This window comes from Notechis scutatus, chromosome 3 (genome assembly GCF_049901735.1).
Source record: "Notechis scutatus isolate UNSWTSFEM ecotype Mainland chromosome 3, rNotScu1.2, whole genome shotgun sequence".
Taxonomy (NCBI): domain Eukaryota; kingdom Metazoa; phylum Chordata; class Lepidosauria; order Squamata; family Elapidae; genus Notechis; species Notechis scutatus.
In genome coordinates, this window is record NC_142011.1 from 113099959 (window position 1) to 113118386 (window position 18428).

The 18428-nt window shown below is 38.0% G+C and overlaps 1 protein-coding gene across 3 annotated transcripts in view; it reads left to right on the forward strand.

Annotated features, from left to right (window-relative positions):
* The window catches only part of LOC113421446 (5'-AMP-activated protein kinase subunit beta-2), a 92628-nt gene extending 86676 nt beyond the window's left edge, over positions 1–5952 (forward strand). For all 3 annotated transcript variants that reach the window (XM_026681829.2, XM_087962518.1, XM_087962520.1), the window contains 2 exons: positions 2219–2287; positions 2746–5952. In XM_026681829.2, the coding sequence (XP_026537614.1) occupies positions 2219–2287; positions 2746–2829 (153 nt within the window). In that variant the 3' untranslated portion in view covers positions 2830–5952. The remainder of the gene's footprint in view (positions 1–2218; positions 2288–2745) is intronic.
* The last annotated feature ends 12476 nt before the right edge of the window (positions 5953–18428 follow it).

Sequence of the window (18428 nt, forward strand, 5' to 3'; positions counted from 1 at the left end):
TTCAATTACTTTTAAGAGTCCCTGACACTATATCTAGTGTTAGTGTTTAAAAGATGTTATGGAAGAGGAACAAGTTTCACCAGACAAGACTGAGACGGAACTGAAAGTGGATTTGAAAATGACAGTCTATAAAAAAGATGTTGCACTGTGTATATAAAAGAATGGCTGATATTTTCATAATTACAATTCATTAATTGAAAAAGAAACACTTAAAATGGAAATACTATTAACAAACCAAGGGAGTTTGTTATTTTGTGCCAGTAGTGGCACAAAAATCTTTCCTAGCCAAGACTACTTACCAACAGTCCCTAATGGAATGCTCTCTCTATAGCAGAGAGAGAGAAGCCAGGGGAAGCCATGTTTGGTCACCTAACCTTTTTAGAATGCAGCTTAAAAATGTACTGAAGCTTTTTACAGCTTCAGATATATATGCAGATATATATAGTACCAAAAAAAAAAAAGATAATAGTACAAAATCATCTAAGAAGTTAGATTAAGAATGGAATTGATAGGCATATTCACAGAGCAATACTGAATTCTTTTTCTGAAATTTATTCCTCAGTTTAAAAAACTGGAATATATGAATTCAGTATTGGGCTCTGCTAGTGTAGCTATTCAAGAGGATGTAGTGTCAAGGTTAACAAAAATGGTAAAGCAACATATAGATTTAAATTTTAAAACCAGAAACATATATGTTGGTACCCACATAAATAAACATTAAATACATATTTAATGTTACACGTGTTAACAGCGGCTAGAATTATGTTTGCACAACAGTGGAAAAAAGAAGAGATCCCCATAGATGAAATGAAATTAAAAAATTACAATGTGCAGAAATGGATAGAGATAAGATGTAGAAATTAGGTGGAAAATGATCATTGCTATATATGAATTAAATACAGAAGTTTGATAATTATAAGCACGTTGATATAATTAACAAAATTAAAAATAAGCCAATACAAAGGAATTTGAATAATTTTTCTGTTACACTGCTGTACTTATTGATATTTGTTTCCTATTAGGAAAAAGCAAAGCAGAAACATAAGTATCAATATGTAACAACAGTATAACAAAACAATTTTCATTTATTAAATATTTTATAATACTTTATAATATAAGTATAATAGAATTACAGAGGTAAGGTAAAGTAAGGATATATTGTTATAGAATAGATTAGTGATGATGAAATGAACATTATAAAGTAGATTAAGTAAAAATGATGATTTACTCGCATAAAATGATGTAATATTAGTAAAGTCTACTAAGTAAATAATAATAGTAATAATATAAATATATATAGTGGATTTATGATATAAGGATTAATGCAAATTGGAAGGGAAAGACTGCAGAGATTGTGCACAAGTGATTTGTAGCAACCGACACACTGTATGTAACTGAAGATGGTTTATGTTTTATGTTTGTTTTGTTTATGTTTGTGTTTTTTTAAAAAAAACTTTTTATTTTTTTAAAAAAATCCATTTATGTATGCATGCAGGTTTTTGTTACATTGATGTTGCTATATATTGATTTAAGCAGAAACAGATAATGTATAACAACAACAACGTAATGAGAAGTTGCCTGCCTCATTTTTGGTAAGTTGCTTTTTTATTTATGTATTTATTTATTTATTTAGTATCTGTTTTTGTTTTTATTAATCATAAAAACAAAACAGATATTAAATAAATAAATAAATACATAAATAAAATTATTTTACTATTCATCTTGATGTTTCTTTCTCCTGTGCTTTTTCCTATTAGGAAAAAGCAAAGCAGAAGCAAGTATCAATATATAACAACAATGTAACATTTTGTTTCCATTTATGTATGCATGCAGGTTTTCAGTAGGTCTGCTGTTTTTATCATTCTTAAAAACAAAATCCATACATAAAAAAACCCTGGTTTTTGGAGCGTAGGAGCGGCTGAGAGGGTCGGGGCCAGCCAGGGGTCCATTTTACCAGTTCTTAGAACTACCGGTGATGTTAACAACTGGTTCTGTAGAACTGGTGCAAACCGGTAGAATTCCACCCCTGTCTTTCCCCCTGATACTTCATGATCACAAAATTCTCAAATCAGAATCTTGGAACAAGATAGTCTATGCCTACCTGTGGTGATATGTGTGTAAAATAATTTTGCATAAATGTCCAGATTGAAATGGTGTTTTGACAGATAATTAATGAACAGGAAATAGTTGCATGATGAGAGTCCTGTATTTCTTTCAGTGTGACCCTGCCCTCTTACCAGAGCCAAACCATGTGATGCTAAACCACCTCTATGCACTCTCCATTAAGGTAATCTAATGTCTGTTCTTATCGTACTCTACCACATCTTGCTGTACATCTTGCTGTACACTACTCGCTCTACATAAGAATGGAAGAAATTGACTTCTTGTCCAGTTCAACATTTCAGATTTCCAAGTAGGATGGAAATGTTTGTAAAGAAACCAAAATGTGAAAATCCAGTAATGCCTGAGGCTTTTAGCTTCTCTCCCTCTTGTGGGTTGTTTTGCATTGGTGCCATATCATTGGTGCATGATTGTTTCCTCTCAGGTTTCCTAGAAGGAGGCATCTTGTATATATTATTCTCCACTCACTTTATTTTAAAAATTTTGGAGGAAGATAGAAAATGAAATCACACATATGAAATATTTCCCAGATAATAAAATTGTGTGGATTAATCTGTTTCCTCTATAATAATTACTGTCAAGTGTTATACTTATTTAACTGCTCTCTTGTGTTTTCTCCCATAGGATGGTGTCATGGTGCTTAGTGCCACTCATCGCTACAAGAAGAAGTATGTCACCACTCTTCTTTATAAGCCTATTGGAGTCTGATTCCTACATATTTCCATAGAGACTCAAGGACTCTTGCTTTTTCTGCATATGCCAGAATACCAGTGGGCATGAGGATGGGTAGTCAGCTTCCAGATTATTTTATCAGACACAAAGGTTTGGATGACTCAGCCCCTATTCTGTTTTTTCAGCACAATGAAGCTCTTCATTCCTATATGGCTATTCAGGACAAACAACTTGATACTGTTTCAGGCTACTGAGATCAAGTTTTGGGTGCATTATTATTATATTTTATATATTACAAATTGTGAGGTTGGCTTCTTCCTGAAACAAGAAAACTTGCCTTGCAATCTTCCCTTCCATATTCAAAAAGAAAGTCCAGTGCCACCCTCTTTTCAAATCATATGGCCATTGTATACAAGTCATGGTGGCATGGTGGAGGCTGTATGAAGCCTCCAAATACAAAGACCATGTATCTTTAAATATGGAACAGCTCTTGTTCTCAAGTATTGAAAGTTTCTTCTAGTAGAAAATGAGATGGTAATTAGACAAATTTTGGCCTAGTAAAGTAGAATTGCTATTATGTTTTCAGTTTCTACTGTTGTAAAGCTTTTTTCTCATGTGGGTGACTTGGTTCTCAAGAGAATGGCAATGGTAGCTACACTAATAAAAACAATGTAATAATGGTATATTGGAATATCTACAAGAAATACCATTTACCTGCAAGCAAGTATTGCTGGGGCCACAAAATAGACAAAATAATAGAAAATTAAGAAGCTAAAGTGTTCTGGGACTTTAGAATTCAAACAGACAAGCACCTGCCAGATAACATACTAGGCTTAACAGTTATTGATAAGAAACTCAAAAATGTCTGGATAGTGAAAATTGCAATACCTGAAGACAGCAGAATAGAAGACAAAAAATTGGAGAAAATCACAATATACAAAGACCTGCAAACAGAAGTAGAACAACTGGCAAGAGAAAGCAAAGTTACTACCCATAGTAATAGGTACCATGGGCACATTCTCAATACATCTGAAGCACCATTTGAACACCGTTGACTTTGACAGAATCACCATTAGTCACAATTATAGCAAAATATATCTGTACTTGGAACAGCTTACATGCTGCAATACCTTTAACCACCATGAAACAATCATATCTGCCTATTCCATGTCCTTGGAAAGAACTTGATAGGTGGAGAAAATTACCAAATCCAGTAAAAATGTCTGACTGTACAACCAACCATCATCATAATAGTAATGGATGATGTATCCATTCCCTAATCCTAACATTATAAATGAACTTTTGCACCATCCTCCAAAGAATCCAACAGTAAGACTAAGGTACCTTTGGAACTCAGTCTCTGAGGATGCCGTTCTTGGAGTACCCTTTTCTTTGAGAATAGCATTTGTGGCTAAGGTCTAGTATCTATGCATATATACTCCATATAAATAGCTTTAGTCTTGTTATTGCACAATAACAAGATTAAAGCTATTTATATGGAGTATACAAATATATATACTCCATTTATATGGAGTAAAAATAGCTTTTTCTTGCCACAGTCATTTAAATGAAGAACTTAGGACATTTTTGATAGTAATTCTATTTGTTACTGTCGAGTATTTCCAAATAAATTTCCCAATGAGTCCCGCAACAGAGCATATGAAGAAATGATTGAAAAACCTGTGTGCTATGCCACTTGAGTACATAAGTACACTGCACTTGCCAGAGTTGGTTGCCAAAGTAATAGTGAGGTTTGGGATGAATTCTGGAATCCATGATCTGGGCAATGATGATTTGGTAGTCTTTGCTTTTGCTGCTTAGGATTTGGACTAAATGTTGTGTCTATTTTTCTTTCTCCATCTTTTTTTTCTGGAGATATGAATGGATTCATTTCTTCCACGGCTAATGGAATAAATTAATTTAGGCTGGTGGGACATCTCCTAGAAATGAATGATGTAAAAAAGAGATGTTAACATTTCTATTAGACGTTGTCTCCTACCCTCAAGCATTCACAGTACTGTTTTAACATATTCTAATGCCCTTGGTTAGAGTTTAATGGTTTGATTACAGCAATGTAGACCAAAAGTAGATGATATGAACAGAAGAGCAGGATACCTGTTTATGCTGTCAATAATCAGGCTATTTGTATAAAGAGGTAAACAGCTAAAGACACTCATCGTGAAGTCAATATATTAAAGACTGAGCTTTAGGATTAGATAATACTATCTTTTTAGATAAAAACAAAATTATGTAAAAAGCAAGAATGAGAAGCATAAATCTTCTCAGATGAGCTTTAACGCCTTTGTGGGCCAATTAATGGATTCCAGTAATGAGAATATGTTCCACAACCTGGAGGCTTCCTCTCCAGGACTAGGAGACTAACAGCTTTTCAATCTCTCTCTCCTCAGCTCTGGAATACCAGCATTTTATGAAGGAGTGGTTAGATTGAACATAACTCTAGGTTAAGTCTTGATTTCTTCAGCACATCATGCGTCCTTCTCACTGTAGCAAAGAAAATGCCAACCCTAAATTTATTAATTTATATGACACACAAGGAAAGCCATATTACTGATCTAGAGTTTGTTGTGTGGGGTGCTTGGCAACCAAATACAGGAAGTCAGTCCTATTCAATCCATTTCATAAAAGAGAATGACACTTAAGTGAGTGAGACTGAAGTTTTCCATACTTCCTTTAATATGGTTAGTACTCTGCACACAATTCTGGATTTCTTCAGCTACTGACTGCTCCTGTGAAAATAAGTATGGCCATAGTAATTACATATTGTTAAAAAAGGAAAGCTTCTATTTTATGAAGTAAGATGTAGTCCTCTGGAAGATTAGATGGATTGTAATTCTTCGTGTGTTGGCAGCTACAGTTCTGGATTTCTCTGGCATCAGCAGCTTTAGTTATTGCATATTGACTCCATTGCTACTCCAAAGCAGCCATAAAAAGGAATTAGGCATTTAATGAGTGGTTATCATGGCTAATTATTGTGCTAGGAGCAAAGGCATTTTTCTTGCTTACTGTTTTTAGCAATTTTGTTGACATACTTCAATACTTCATTTTTTCAATGGTTTGACACAATTGTTACTGATATTATTTGGTACCTGTTATGAAATGTGAGATATATGTGGAAAATAAATAATACTTATCAATCAATCATTAGCGGTTATGCTTTGTATGGCTGGGTGTAAAGAAATATTTACAGAGCAGAATAACAGATTTGGAAGGACCTTAGAGGTCTCCTAGTGCACCCCCCTGCTCAAGCAGGAGACATATCATTCCGGACAAAGGGCTGTCCAATCTCTCCTTAAAAGCATCCAATAACCCACAACTTCTGAAGGCATGCTGTTCCAGTGATTAATTATTCCAATTGTCACAAAATTTCTTTTTACTTCTATGTTGGTTCTCTTCTTGATTAGTTTCCATCCATTGCTTCTTGTCCTAACTTTAGGTGATTTGGAGAATAAGTTGATCCTGTCTTCTTTGTGGCAGTCCTTTAGATATTTGAAGACTACTATCATGTCACCCTAACCCTTCTCTTCAATAGGCTAGGCATACCCAATTCCTGCAATCATTCTTGAAATGTTTTGGCCTACAGTCTTCTAATCATCTTTGTTGCTCTTCTCTGCACTCTTTCCAGATGTTTCCAGATGAGACCAACATCTTTTTTATATTGCGGCAATCAAAACTGAATGCAATATTCAAAGTGTGGTATTATAAAGGGGTACTAACTCTTCACATGATCTTGATTCTATCCACCTGTTGTGGCAGCCTAGGATTGCATTTGCTTTTTTGACAGCTCCAACACATTTCAAGCTTATTGTCAGCCCTGTCATCTTTAGCATACTTCGCTTCACTGGCATCAGGGGTGGGATTCTACTGGTTCTATCCAGTTCTCTAGAACCCCTTGTTAACTTTCTAAGTAGTTTCTTTTCTTTCTTATTTTGATACTATCTTTTCTGCCATCCCTTTTGCTCTCTCTCTTCTTTCTCTTCTTTAATATTGGTGATTCAGTTAGTTTTAGACTTTATAGAAGATTGAATCAATTTTGAATAATTTAGAGTATCATAAGTTGGAGAGGTGAAAAGATATATTTTAAGGGAAATTATTGAATAGAATTGATAATGAAAGGAAAGTTAAATAGTGAATGGTAAAGTGGGAAGATATCTACAACAAAGTTAGGAACATAACCAGTACTACAACAATGACCTTGAAAGGGAAAAAACTGATTTCTGGTTCATCAGCGTCTATTGTGTCTCCAGCAGGCCAAAAAACAATAGAAGGAATGCTGAACACAGAGAAAACAAACAATGCGGCTAACATGCAGATGATGCAAGCAACATTAACAGCTATTCAGGAAACGATGCTTAAAATGCAGGAGACAATGGTAAACAACCACACAGAGATGAAGATGGAAATGGGAGAAATGAAGGGTAAGATCCAAAATCTGGATGACAAGAAAGGAACGATTCAACAGACAATGGAGAAGAATGAACAAAAAATAAGGAATATAGAAATCAAAGACGAGCAAAGAGGCAAGAGATTGGAAGGGATGGATAGAAAAGTAACAGATGAACAGTGATTTAGAGGATTCGATTATCCATCTCGAAATGGAACATGCAGCATTCTATTTGAGGTTCCAAAATGTATTGGAATCCAAAGATGAAGATCTGGGAGCCATAATGTCCCACTTAATAGCAGAGGCATTGCAAAGGGACGAACAGGAAATAGTGAAAGAATCAGATGAGGTTTTTCAAATTCATACAAACTGCGCCAGACGAAACTAGCTGCCTAGAGAGGTGCATATCAGGTTTGCCAGAAAAAATGTAAGAGATATTGTATATAGAATCACAAAGGACGAGCCGATGGTGTACAAAGAAAAAGCGATCACGACCTTGAAACATATCCCGAGGCGGGTAAGAGAGCTGAGAAAGGACTAAAGATCTCTGGTTGATATTCCTGAATAAACGAAACATCTGATTCCGATGGCTGGTCCCCGAAGGAATGCTGGTGACATGGCAAGAAAGAAGAGTAAAAATTGACAGCATTGAAAAGGCACAAGAATTTTATGATGTTGATAGAAATAGAGGAAGAGGAGAGCAGCAAAGAGTCAGAAAGCAAGAGTAAGGAGGACCAACAAGAAGACCAACAACAAGGAATACAGGAAACGGATCAAGAAGAGAGAGGCAAAGAAAAGAATACCCAAGGAGAGAAGGACTAAGAGTAAGACCCCAAAGAGAAGCAAGAACCAACAGAAGATTTAGGTAGACTCAGAATCAACAATGGAAGAAGAGATTAAATTACTCTCAACATCAACAGATTAACCTCCCAGATCAAGAGGAAACAAATATTAACTAAACTAACTAAACAAAACGTCAACATTATATGCCTGCAGGAGGTACATATCCAAAAACAACACAAAAAATATTTAGAATATCCCAAGTTGGATGTATTATTTACAGCATTGGCAGATCAAAAGAAAAGGGGGGTAGCAATTTATGTAAAAAAAAGGGATAAATGCAAAAAAAAAATATGCAGATGAACAAGGCAGAATTTTAATGATACAAATTAATTTGCATCAAAAACAATTACTATTGGCGGGGATATATGCCCCTAACGATAACCAGAAGAAGTTTTATAAGAGACTATATGATAAAATAATTAGTGTAGGTGAAGAAAATATTTGCTTGATAGGTGACTTCAATGCCATTGTTGATGTTAAAAAAGATTACATTAGTATGGAAGAGACCAGGAAGACGAAAAAGAGAATTCTACCAAAACCCTTTTTCGATTTTACGCAAGAGAACAATTTGGAAGACATATGGAGGAAGAGGCATCCAAATGAGAAGAAATTTACATTTTATTCTAGTCCACAAAAATCTTGGTCCAGAAGCAATATGGTGTGGGTGAATGGGGAAATTGAGAAAGACATTAGTGAAGTAGAAATAATGCCAAATATATGGGCCAACCATAGCCCCGTAAAAACCACATGGAAAGGACAGAATAAAAGGAAAAGTAGATACTAAATACACAAATAACAAAAGAAAAGGAATATATTAAAAGAATTAAAGATGAATTAGAAACATTTTTTAAAGTTAATTTAAAACAACATACTAGTCTACAAAATTTATGGGACACCACAAAGGCCTTCATGAGAGGCATATCAATAGCCTATATGGCTAAGAAAAACAAAGAAAATGGAAGAAACAGAACGAATTACAAGAAAAGGTTAAAAAAATTGAATATGAGCTCCAAAAAGATTCAAAAAATATGGAAGCTAAGAAAAGAAATAGGGAGGATTAGACATGAATTAAATTTGATAGATATTGAGGAAAATGCATGCAACTGAAAAACTCTCAAACGCTATTTTTTTGAATCAGCAAATAAGCCAGGAAAGTGGTTGTCCCATAAATTAAAAATAGAGAAAGAGAAAAGATTAATCCAGCAACTTAAGGATGAAGAAGGGACAGTGTATTATCAGATGGAGGAGAAAAAGAGAATTGCGCAAAGATATTTTGGCGAGCTTTATAAGCAAGAAGAAGTTACAGAAGAAAACATTAGACATTACTTGGAGGGAAAAGGTGTGAGCCCAATCTCTGAAGAAAACAGAAATTCTCAACAAAGAAATAACACTAACAGAGCTACAAAAAGCAATACAAAAACAAAAAATTAATAAAACACCAGGTCCAGATGGTTTACCAGGCGAATTATATAAAAATTTATCTGAAATATTTGAACCAATATTACTGGAACTATATAATGAGGCATTATGCAAGTTAGACTCCCAAGGTCCTGGTCTGAGCCATGCATCTCCTTAATTGCAAAAGACGGCACTGATCAACAACTAATTGCGAACTATAGGCCAATCTCGTTGCTAAATACGGATTATAAGATATTTATGACAATATTGGCAGAAAGAATGAAACCAATTCTGAATGAACTTATACATACAAACCAGAATGGTTTCCTGCCAAATAGACAAATCAAAAATAATATTAGAACAATACTAAATTCGATTGAATACTATGAAGCCCACCCAGCAAAACAGGCAGCCTTAATCTTCCTAGATGCGCAAAAAGCATTTGATAATCTCAATTGGAAATGTATGTTATATCAAATTAAAAAGTTGAATTTTGGCACCAATATAGAAAAAACATTACAAGAAATATATTCAAATCAAAAAGCGAGTATATTATTAAATGAAGATCGCACGGAAGATTTTGAACTTGCAAAAGGAGTAAGACAAGGATATCCACTATCACCTCTGCTATTTATCTTGTCTTTAGAAGTGTTGCTAGCTGCAACCAGACAAAACCCAGAGATTCATGGAATTAAAATTAGAAGTGAGGAATATGAAGTTCAGGCATTTGCCAATGATTTGATATTTATAGTAGAAGATCCAATGAATTCGGGACCAATATTGTTGCATCAAATAGAAAAATTTGGGGAAGTGGTAGGATTCAAAATAAATAAAAACAAAACTAAGTAGAATTAGTACAACAAAACAAAGTACAACAAAACAAAGTAGAATTAGAAAACATAATGGGACTGCAAATAGTAAAAAAGGTGAAATACCTGGGAATTTGGCTATCACCCAGATGTTCATCACTAAAAGAGGGCAATTACATTAAATTGATTAAGCAAATTAGGAAAGAATTGGAATTATGGGCCAAATTGAAACTGTCTTTATTAGGAAGAATAGCAACGTTGAAAATGAATACTTTACCAAAACTAATATATTTGTTCCAAATGATTCGAATTAAATTAGGGAAACCTTTCTTTATAGAACTAAATAAAATGACTTTTAAGTTTGTCTGGTTGGGCAAGAGGCCACGCATTAAAATGAAACTATTACAAGATAACAGGAGCAGAGGCGGTCTTCGGCTACCAGAATGGGAGCTCTATCAGGCAGCAGTGTTGAATTGGATCAAGGACTGGGTCAAATTAAGGGACCAGAGAACCTTAACATTAGAAGGACATGACCTCCTAATAGGTTGACATGCATTTCTGTGAGAAAACAAAAGTAACGTACATACCTATTTCAATCAACATCTAATAAGGGATCTAATAATTGATCACAACGTGGAAAAAAAAATCAAAGGTAATGGAAATCCCACAATGCTGTCAACCATGGAAGCCATCATCCATCCAGATAGATTAGACTTAAGGAAAATGTTAAATTATGAGGAATTATTAGATAGTCAAGGAAAATTAAAATCAAATCAAGAACTAAAGGAAAATGGAATCATAATTGATTGGTGGCCATATTTGCAAATCCAAAATAAATATAAAAAAGATTTAAAAGATTTTGGCTTTGACAAAGGGCAGAATCAATTAGATAAAATTTTAATGGGACCGGAACAAAAATTTATAACTAAAATATATAAATATTTTATAGATTTCAAAATGGAAGAGGAAATAATTAAAGGTTCAATGATTGCTTGGGCACAGAATTTTGGATACACTATAGAATTACAGGAATGGGAGAAAATATGGAACGTAAATTATAAGTTAACGGTATCCGCAGCATACAAAGAAAATATGTACAAAATGTTTTATAGATGGTATTTAGCTCCAATGAGATTGGGAAAAATTTATCCCAACATGAGTCCCAAATGTTGGAAGTGTAAAAAAGTTGATGGTACATTTTACCACATGTGGTGGTTATGCCCCGAGACCAGGACATACTGGATCCAAATAAAAACTTAGTTACAAGAGATTACTGGGTATCAGATTGAGCTCAGACCGGAAACCTTCCTCTTAGGAATCATCAAAAATAGATTACCGAAAGAAGTAAAATATTTATTGCTACACATTACTACAGCCGTCAGAATAGCTTTTGTGCAGGTATGGAAAACCCCAAATACTAATGAAGAACTACCGTGTTTCTCCAACAATATGGCCTCCACCAATAGGAAGGCTCATCATGTTTTATCAGCATAAAATCAAATTAAGCCCCTCCCCCCAAATTAACGCCTATATTAAACATGCGAAATGGGGGGGAATGGCGGGGGGGGCTTGCCGTTAGGAAGTACTTTTGTTGCATACCCCGATATGGTGCTGCCTGCGTTGACTTTGGCGTTGGTGGGGCACTTCGTATCAGGAGACCTTCCTCCACCATTGCTTCCCCTTCTCCCCATGCTGCCATGGCATTTAGAGCAATGCCACGGCATTTGGCACAGCCAAGCGCAGCCAGCCAGGGCTCCTCCCTGCAACCAGAGCCTGTCGGAGACACTCGGCTTCAGGCGCTTCTGTCACTGCCTTCCCTTCGCCTTCAAAGGCAAAGCCAATTCTTTAAAAAACGACGCCCTACTACTTGTACAACAAAGCCTCCTCTGCCCGAGAGGGCAGCCCAACCCCACGTGGGGAGGCGAATCTCCCGGGGCCGCAGTGCAGGATTGGCCCACCCTGGGAGAAGCACTCAGCCGCCATCCCTGCCTGGCGCCGGGCAGAACGCGAAGAGCTTCGCCTGGGGTGCCCAGCACAGCTGACAGGAGGGCCCACCTGCCCAGCAGCGGAGCTCTCGCCAAGGCAGCAAGCACCTCCCCGCCAGGCCCTCCACTCATCCTGCCAGGGCCACACCAGAGCCGTGCGGGCTGGGCAGAGCCGGGAAAGTGAGCCACGGGTACGCGCCCACCTGCCAAGCGAAAGAGCCGGACCGCCCCGAGCTTGGCTTCCTTCCCAAGTCCCTCCAGCCCGAACCTGAAGGGGCCATCGGGAGAGTCCACCTGAGGCAGGTGGATAGTGCCCACCCATCCGTGAACAGGGAGGCAAGGCAATGACCTGCACCGCGTCCTCCGAGCTGAGCCCCACCGAGTCAGTGCCTCTGCCCGATGCCCGTGCCGCTGCAATGTTTGGAGCTGCCGGCGCATTTGGAGATGCATGGGGATGGGGATGGGCTGGGCGAGGAGTGGAAAGGACGGGCAGCTTTGGGCTCTCCGCCAGACCCGCTGGCCAGGGAAGCAGCGCTGCTATCACCTCGCCTCCCTGTCTGTGGACAGGTGGGCGCTATCACTGCCTCAGGCAGCTTCTCCCAGTGGCCCCTTCGGGTTCGCGCTGGAGGAACTTGGGAAGGAAGCCAAGCTCAGGTCGGCCCGGCTCTTTTGCTTGGCAGGCGGGCATGCACCCGCGGCTCACGTTCCTGGCTCTGCCCAGCCCGCACGGCTCTGGCGCGGCCCTGGCGGGATGAGCAGAGGGTCCAGCAGGGAGGCACTCGCTGCCTTGGCGAGAGCTCTGCTGCCGGGTAGGAGGGCCCCCCTGTCAGCTGCGCTGAGCACCCCAGGCGAAGCTCTTCACACTCTGCCTGGCGCCAGGCAGGGATGGCGGCTGGGCGCTTCTCCTGGGGTGGGCCAATCCTGCGCTGTGGCCCCGGGAGATTCGCCTCCCCACATGAGGTTGGGCTGCCCTCTCGGGCAGGGGAGGCTTTGTCATAGGGCGTTGATTGGCTTTACCTTCGAAGGCAAAGGGAAGGCGGCAACAGGAGCGCCTGAAGCTGAGTGTCTCTGCCGGGCTCTGGTTGCAGGGAGGAGCCCTGGCTGGCCGCAACGTGGCTGCACCAAACACCATGGCATTGCTCTAAATGTCGTGGTAGCACGGGAGAAGGGAAAGCAATGGTGGCAGAAGGCCTCCCGATACGAAGTGCCCCACCAACGCCGAGGTCAACATCCAAGCCGTCACTGCCCGCCCAACCGAGGATGCAAGAGGGGGGAATTAAGTCACCCCCAAAAAGACAGCCTAGCCATTTTTTCAGGGGTCAAAAAAAAAAATAAGGCCTGGCCTTATTTTGTGTGGAACACGGTAATAATACATAAAATAACGGAAAGTGCTGAGATGAACATGTTAACACTGAAACTGAAAGAAAAAGATGACTCTGAATTATTATTAATTTGGAACAATTGGTATAAATGGTTAACAAACAGAATTAAGAAGTCAGACAAAAAGCCTAACGGAAATAATCCTTAAGAAAGTAAAACAAAATTTTTGTAAGTTATATAAAGTTATAAGAATAGTAATCATAGTCAAAGCTATTATTCGATATTAGACAAATGTAATATTGTTGTGGCCCCGATTCCCAAGCCTATCCTGTCAGAGGAAGAGGACCTGGAAGATGAGGAGGAGGAACTTGGAATGCCTTCCTCCCCAGGACCTTCCTCTCTGGCAGTGCCTTCCTCTCCAGGACCTTCCTCCCTGATAATGCCTCAGGTTCCATCAGACAACTGAGAGGAACAGCCTGAGATTAATCAGGAGGAAGGCATTTCGGAGCAGCCCGTGACAGGGAGTAAAGAGGAAGAGTGTTGGCTCGATCCTAAGCAGCATCGTAGGGAGAAACGTGAGCAGCAATGTAGGAGGCGTGGGAGGGTCAGAGAGTGAGCTGATACTCACATTCAAAAAACGACAGGCTTTTCGTGGGCGAGCTTTTCCTGTGGAGTTAAAGGCATATCTCAAAATGGCGAAAGAACTGAATGTATAGGAAAGAACTCAATTTATAGGAATACATAACTTTTGAATCTGACCTCGGATTTCAAAATTAAGCTCATTTTCATGTTCTTCGGGGTGGAATACATTCAAAAAATGACATGCTTTTCGTGGGCGAGCTTTTCTTGTGGAGTTATCCCAAGGCATATCTCAAAATGGCGAAAGAACTGAATGTATAGGAAAGAACTCAATTTATAGGAATACATAACTTTTGAATCTGACCTCGGATTTCAAAATTAAGCTCATTTTCATGTTCTTGGGGTGGAATACATTCAAAAAACGACATGGTTTTCATGGGCGAGCTTTTCCTGTGGAGTTATCCCAAGGCATATCTCAAAATGGTGAAAGAACTGAATGTATAGGAAAGAACTCAATTTGTAGGAATACATAACTTTTGAATCTGACCTCGGATTTCAAAATTAAGCTCATTTTCATGTTCTTCGGGGTGGAATACATTCAAAAAACGACATGCTTTTCGTGGGCGAGCTTTTCCTGTGGAGTTAAAGGCATATCTCAAAATGACGAAGGAACTGAATGTATAGGAAAGAACTCAATTTATAGGGAATACATAACTTTTGAATCTGACCTTGGATTTCAAAATTAAGCTCATTTTCATGTTCTTCGGGGTGGAATACATTCAAAAAACAACATGGTTTTCGTGGGCGAGCTTTTCCTGTGGAGTTAAAGGCATATCTCAAAATAGCGAAAGAACTGAATGTATAGGAAAGAACTCAATTTATAGGAATACATAACTTTTGAATCTGACCTTGGATTTCAAAATTAAGCTCATTTTCATGTTCTTCGAGGTGGAATACATTAAAAAAACAACATGGTTTTCGTGGGCGAGCTTTTCCTGTGGAGTTAAAGGCATATCTCAAAATGGCGAAAGAACTGAATGTATAGGAAAGAACTCAATTTATAGGAATACATAACTTTTGAATCTGACCTCGGATTTCAAAATTAAGCTCATTTTCATGTTCTTCGGGTGGAATACATTCAAAAAACGACATGGTTTTCGTGGGCGAGCTTTTCCTGTGGAGTTATCCCAAGGCATATCTCAAAATGGCGAAAGAACTGAATGTATAGGAAAGAACTCAATTTATATGAATACATAACATTTGAATCTGACCTCGGATTTCAAAATTAAGCTCATTTTCATGTTCTTCGAGGTGGAATACATTCAAAAAACAACATGGTTTTCATGGGCGAGCTTTTCCTGTGGAGTTAAAGGCATATCTCAAAATGGCGAAAGAACAATGTATAGGAAAGAACACAATTTATAGGAATACATAACTTTTGAATCTGACCTCGGATTTCAAAATTAAGCTCATTTTCATGTTCTTCGGGGTGGAATACATTCAAAAACGACATGGTTTTCGGAGCGAGCTTTTCCTGTGGAGTTATCCCAAGGCATATCTCAAAATGGCGAAAGAACTGAATGTATAGGAAAGAACTCAATTTATAGGAATACATAACTTTTGAATCTGACCTCGGATTTCAAAATTAAGCTCATTTTCATGTTCTTGGGGTGGAATACATTCAAAAAACGACATGGTTTTCGTGGCGAGCTTTTCCTGTGGAGTTAAAGGCATATCTCAAATGGCGAAAGAACTGAATGTATAGGAAAGAACTCAATTTATAGGAATACATAACTTTTGAATCTGACCTCGGATTTCAAAATTAAGCTCATTTTCATGTTCTTCGGGTGGAATACATTCAAAAAACGACATGGTTTTCGTGGGCGAGCTTTTCCTGTGGAGTTAAAGGCAAATCTCAAAATGGCGAAAGAACTGAATGTATAGGAAAGAACTGAATTTATACGAATACATAACTTTTGAATCTGACCTCGGATTTCAAAATTAAGCTCATTTTCATGTTCTTCGGGGTGGAATACATTCAAAAAGCGACATGGTTTTTCGTGCGAGCTTTTCCTGTGGAGTTATCCCAAGGCATATCTCAAAATGGCGAAAGAACTGAATGTATAGGAAAGAACTCAATTTATAGGAATACATAACTTTTGAATCTGACCTCGGATTTCAAAATTAAGCTCATTTTCATGTTGTTCGGGGTGGAATACATTCAAAAAACGACATGGTTTTCGTGGGCGAGCTTTTCCTGTGGAGTTAAAGGCATATCTCAAAATGACGAAAGAACTGAATGCATAGGAAAGAACTCAATTTATAGGAATACATAACTTTTGAATCTGACCTTGGATTTCAAAATTAAGCTCATTTTCATGTTCTTCGGGGTGGAATACATTCAAAAAACAACATGGTTTTCGTGGGCGAACTTTTCCTGTGGAGTTAAAGGCATATCTCAAAATAGCGAAAGAACTGAATGTATAGGAAAGAACTCAATTTATAGGAATACATAACTTTTGAATCTGACCTCGGATTTCAAAATAAAGCTCATTTTCATGTTCTTCGAGGTGGAATACATTAAAAAAACAACATGGTTTTCGTGGGCGAGCTTTTCCTGTGGAGTTAAAGGCATATCTCAAAATGGCGAAAGAACTGAATGTATAGGAAAGAACTCAATTTATAGGAATACATAACTTTTGAATCTGACCTCGGATTTCAAAATTAAGCTCATTTTCATGTTCTTCGAGGTGGAATACATTCAAAAAACAACATGGTTTTCGTGGGCGAGCTTTTCCTGTGGAGTTAAAGGCAAATCTCAAAATGGCGAAAGAACTGAATGTATAGGAAAGAACTGAATTTATAGGAATACATAACTTTTGAATCTGACCTCGGATTTCAAAATTAAGCTCATTTTCATGTTCTTCGGGGTGGAATACATTCAAAAAACGACATGGTTTTCGTGGGCGAGCTTTTCCTGTGGAGTTATCCCAAGGCCTATCTCAAAGTGGCGAAAGAACTGAATGTATAGGAAAGAACTCAATTTATAGGTATACATAACGTTTGAATCTGACCTCGGATTTCAAAATTAAGCTCATTTTCATGTTCCTCGGGGTGGAATACATTCAAAAAACGATATGGTTTTCGTGGGCGAGCTTTTCCTGTGGAGTTATCCCAAGGCATATCTCAAAGTGGCGAAAGAACTGAATGTATAGGAAAGAACTCAATTTATATACATATATACATAACTTTTGAATCTGACCTCGGATTTCAAAATTAAGCTCATTTTCATGTTCCTCGGGAGGAATACATTAAAAAAAGACATAGTTTTCGTGGGCGAGCTTTTCCTGTGGAGTTATCCCAAGGCCTATCTCAAAGTGGAGAAAGAACTGAATGTATAGGAAAGAACTCAATTTATAGGTATACATAACTTTTGAATCTGACCTCGGATTTCAAAATTAAGCTCATTTTCATGTTCCTCGGGGTGGAATACATTCAAAAAACGACATGGTTTTCGGTGGGCGAGCTTTTCCTTTGGAGTTATCCCAAGGCCTATCTCAACGTGGCGAAAGAACTGAATGTATAGGAAAGAACTCAATTTATAGGAATACATAACTTTTGAATCTGACCTCGGATTTCAAAATTAAGCTCATTTTCATGTTCTTGGGTGGAATACATTCAAAAAACGACATGGTTTTCGTATGAGCTTTTCCTGTGGAGTTATCCCAAGGCCTATCTCAAAGTGGTGAAAGAACTGAATGTATAGGAAAGAACTCAATTTATAGGAATACATAACTTTTGAATCTGACCTCGGATTTCAAAATTAAGCTCATTTTCATGTTCTCGGGGTGGAATACATTCAAAAAGCGACATGGCTTTTTCGTGGGCGAGCTTTTCCTGTGGAGTTATCCCAAGGCCTATCTCAAAGTGGCGAAAGAACTGAATGTATAGGAAAGAACTCAATTTATAGGAATACATAACTTTTGAATCTGACCTCGGATTTCAAAATTAAGCTCATTTTCATGTTCTTGGGTGGAATACATTCAAAAAACGACATGGTTTTCGTCGGCGAAGCTTTTCCTGTGGAGTTATCCCAAGGCTATCTCAAAGTAGCGAAAGAACTGAATGTATAGGAAAGAACTCAATTTACAGGTATACATAACTTTTGAATCTGACCTCGGATTTCAAAATTAAGCTCATTTTCATGTTCTCGGGTGGAATACATTCAAAAAACGACATGGTTTTCGTGGCGAGCTTTTCCTGTGGAGTTATCCCAAGGCCTATCTCAAAGTGGCAGGC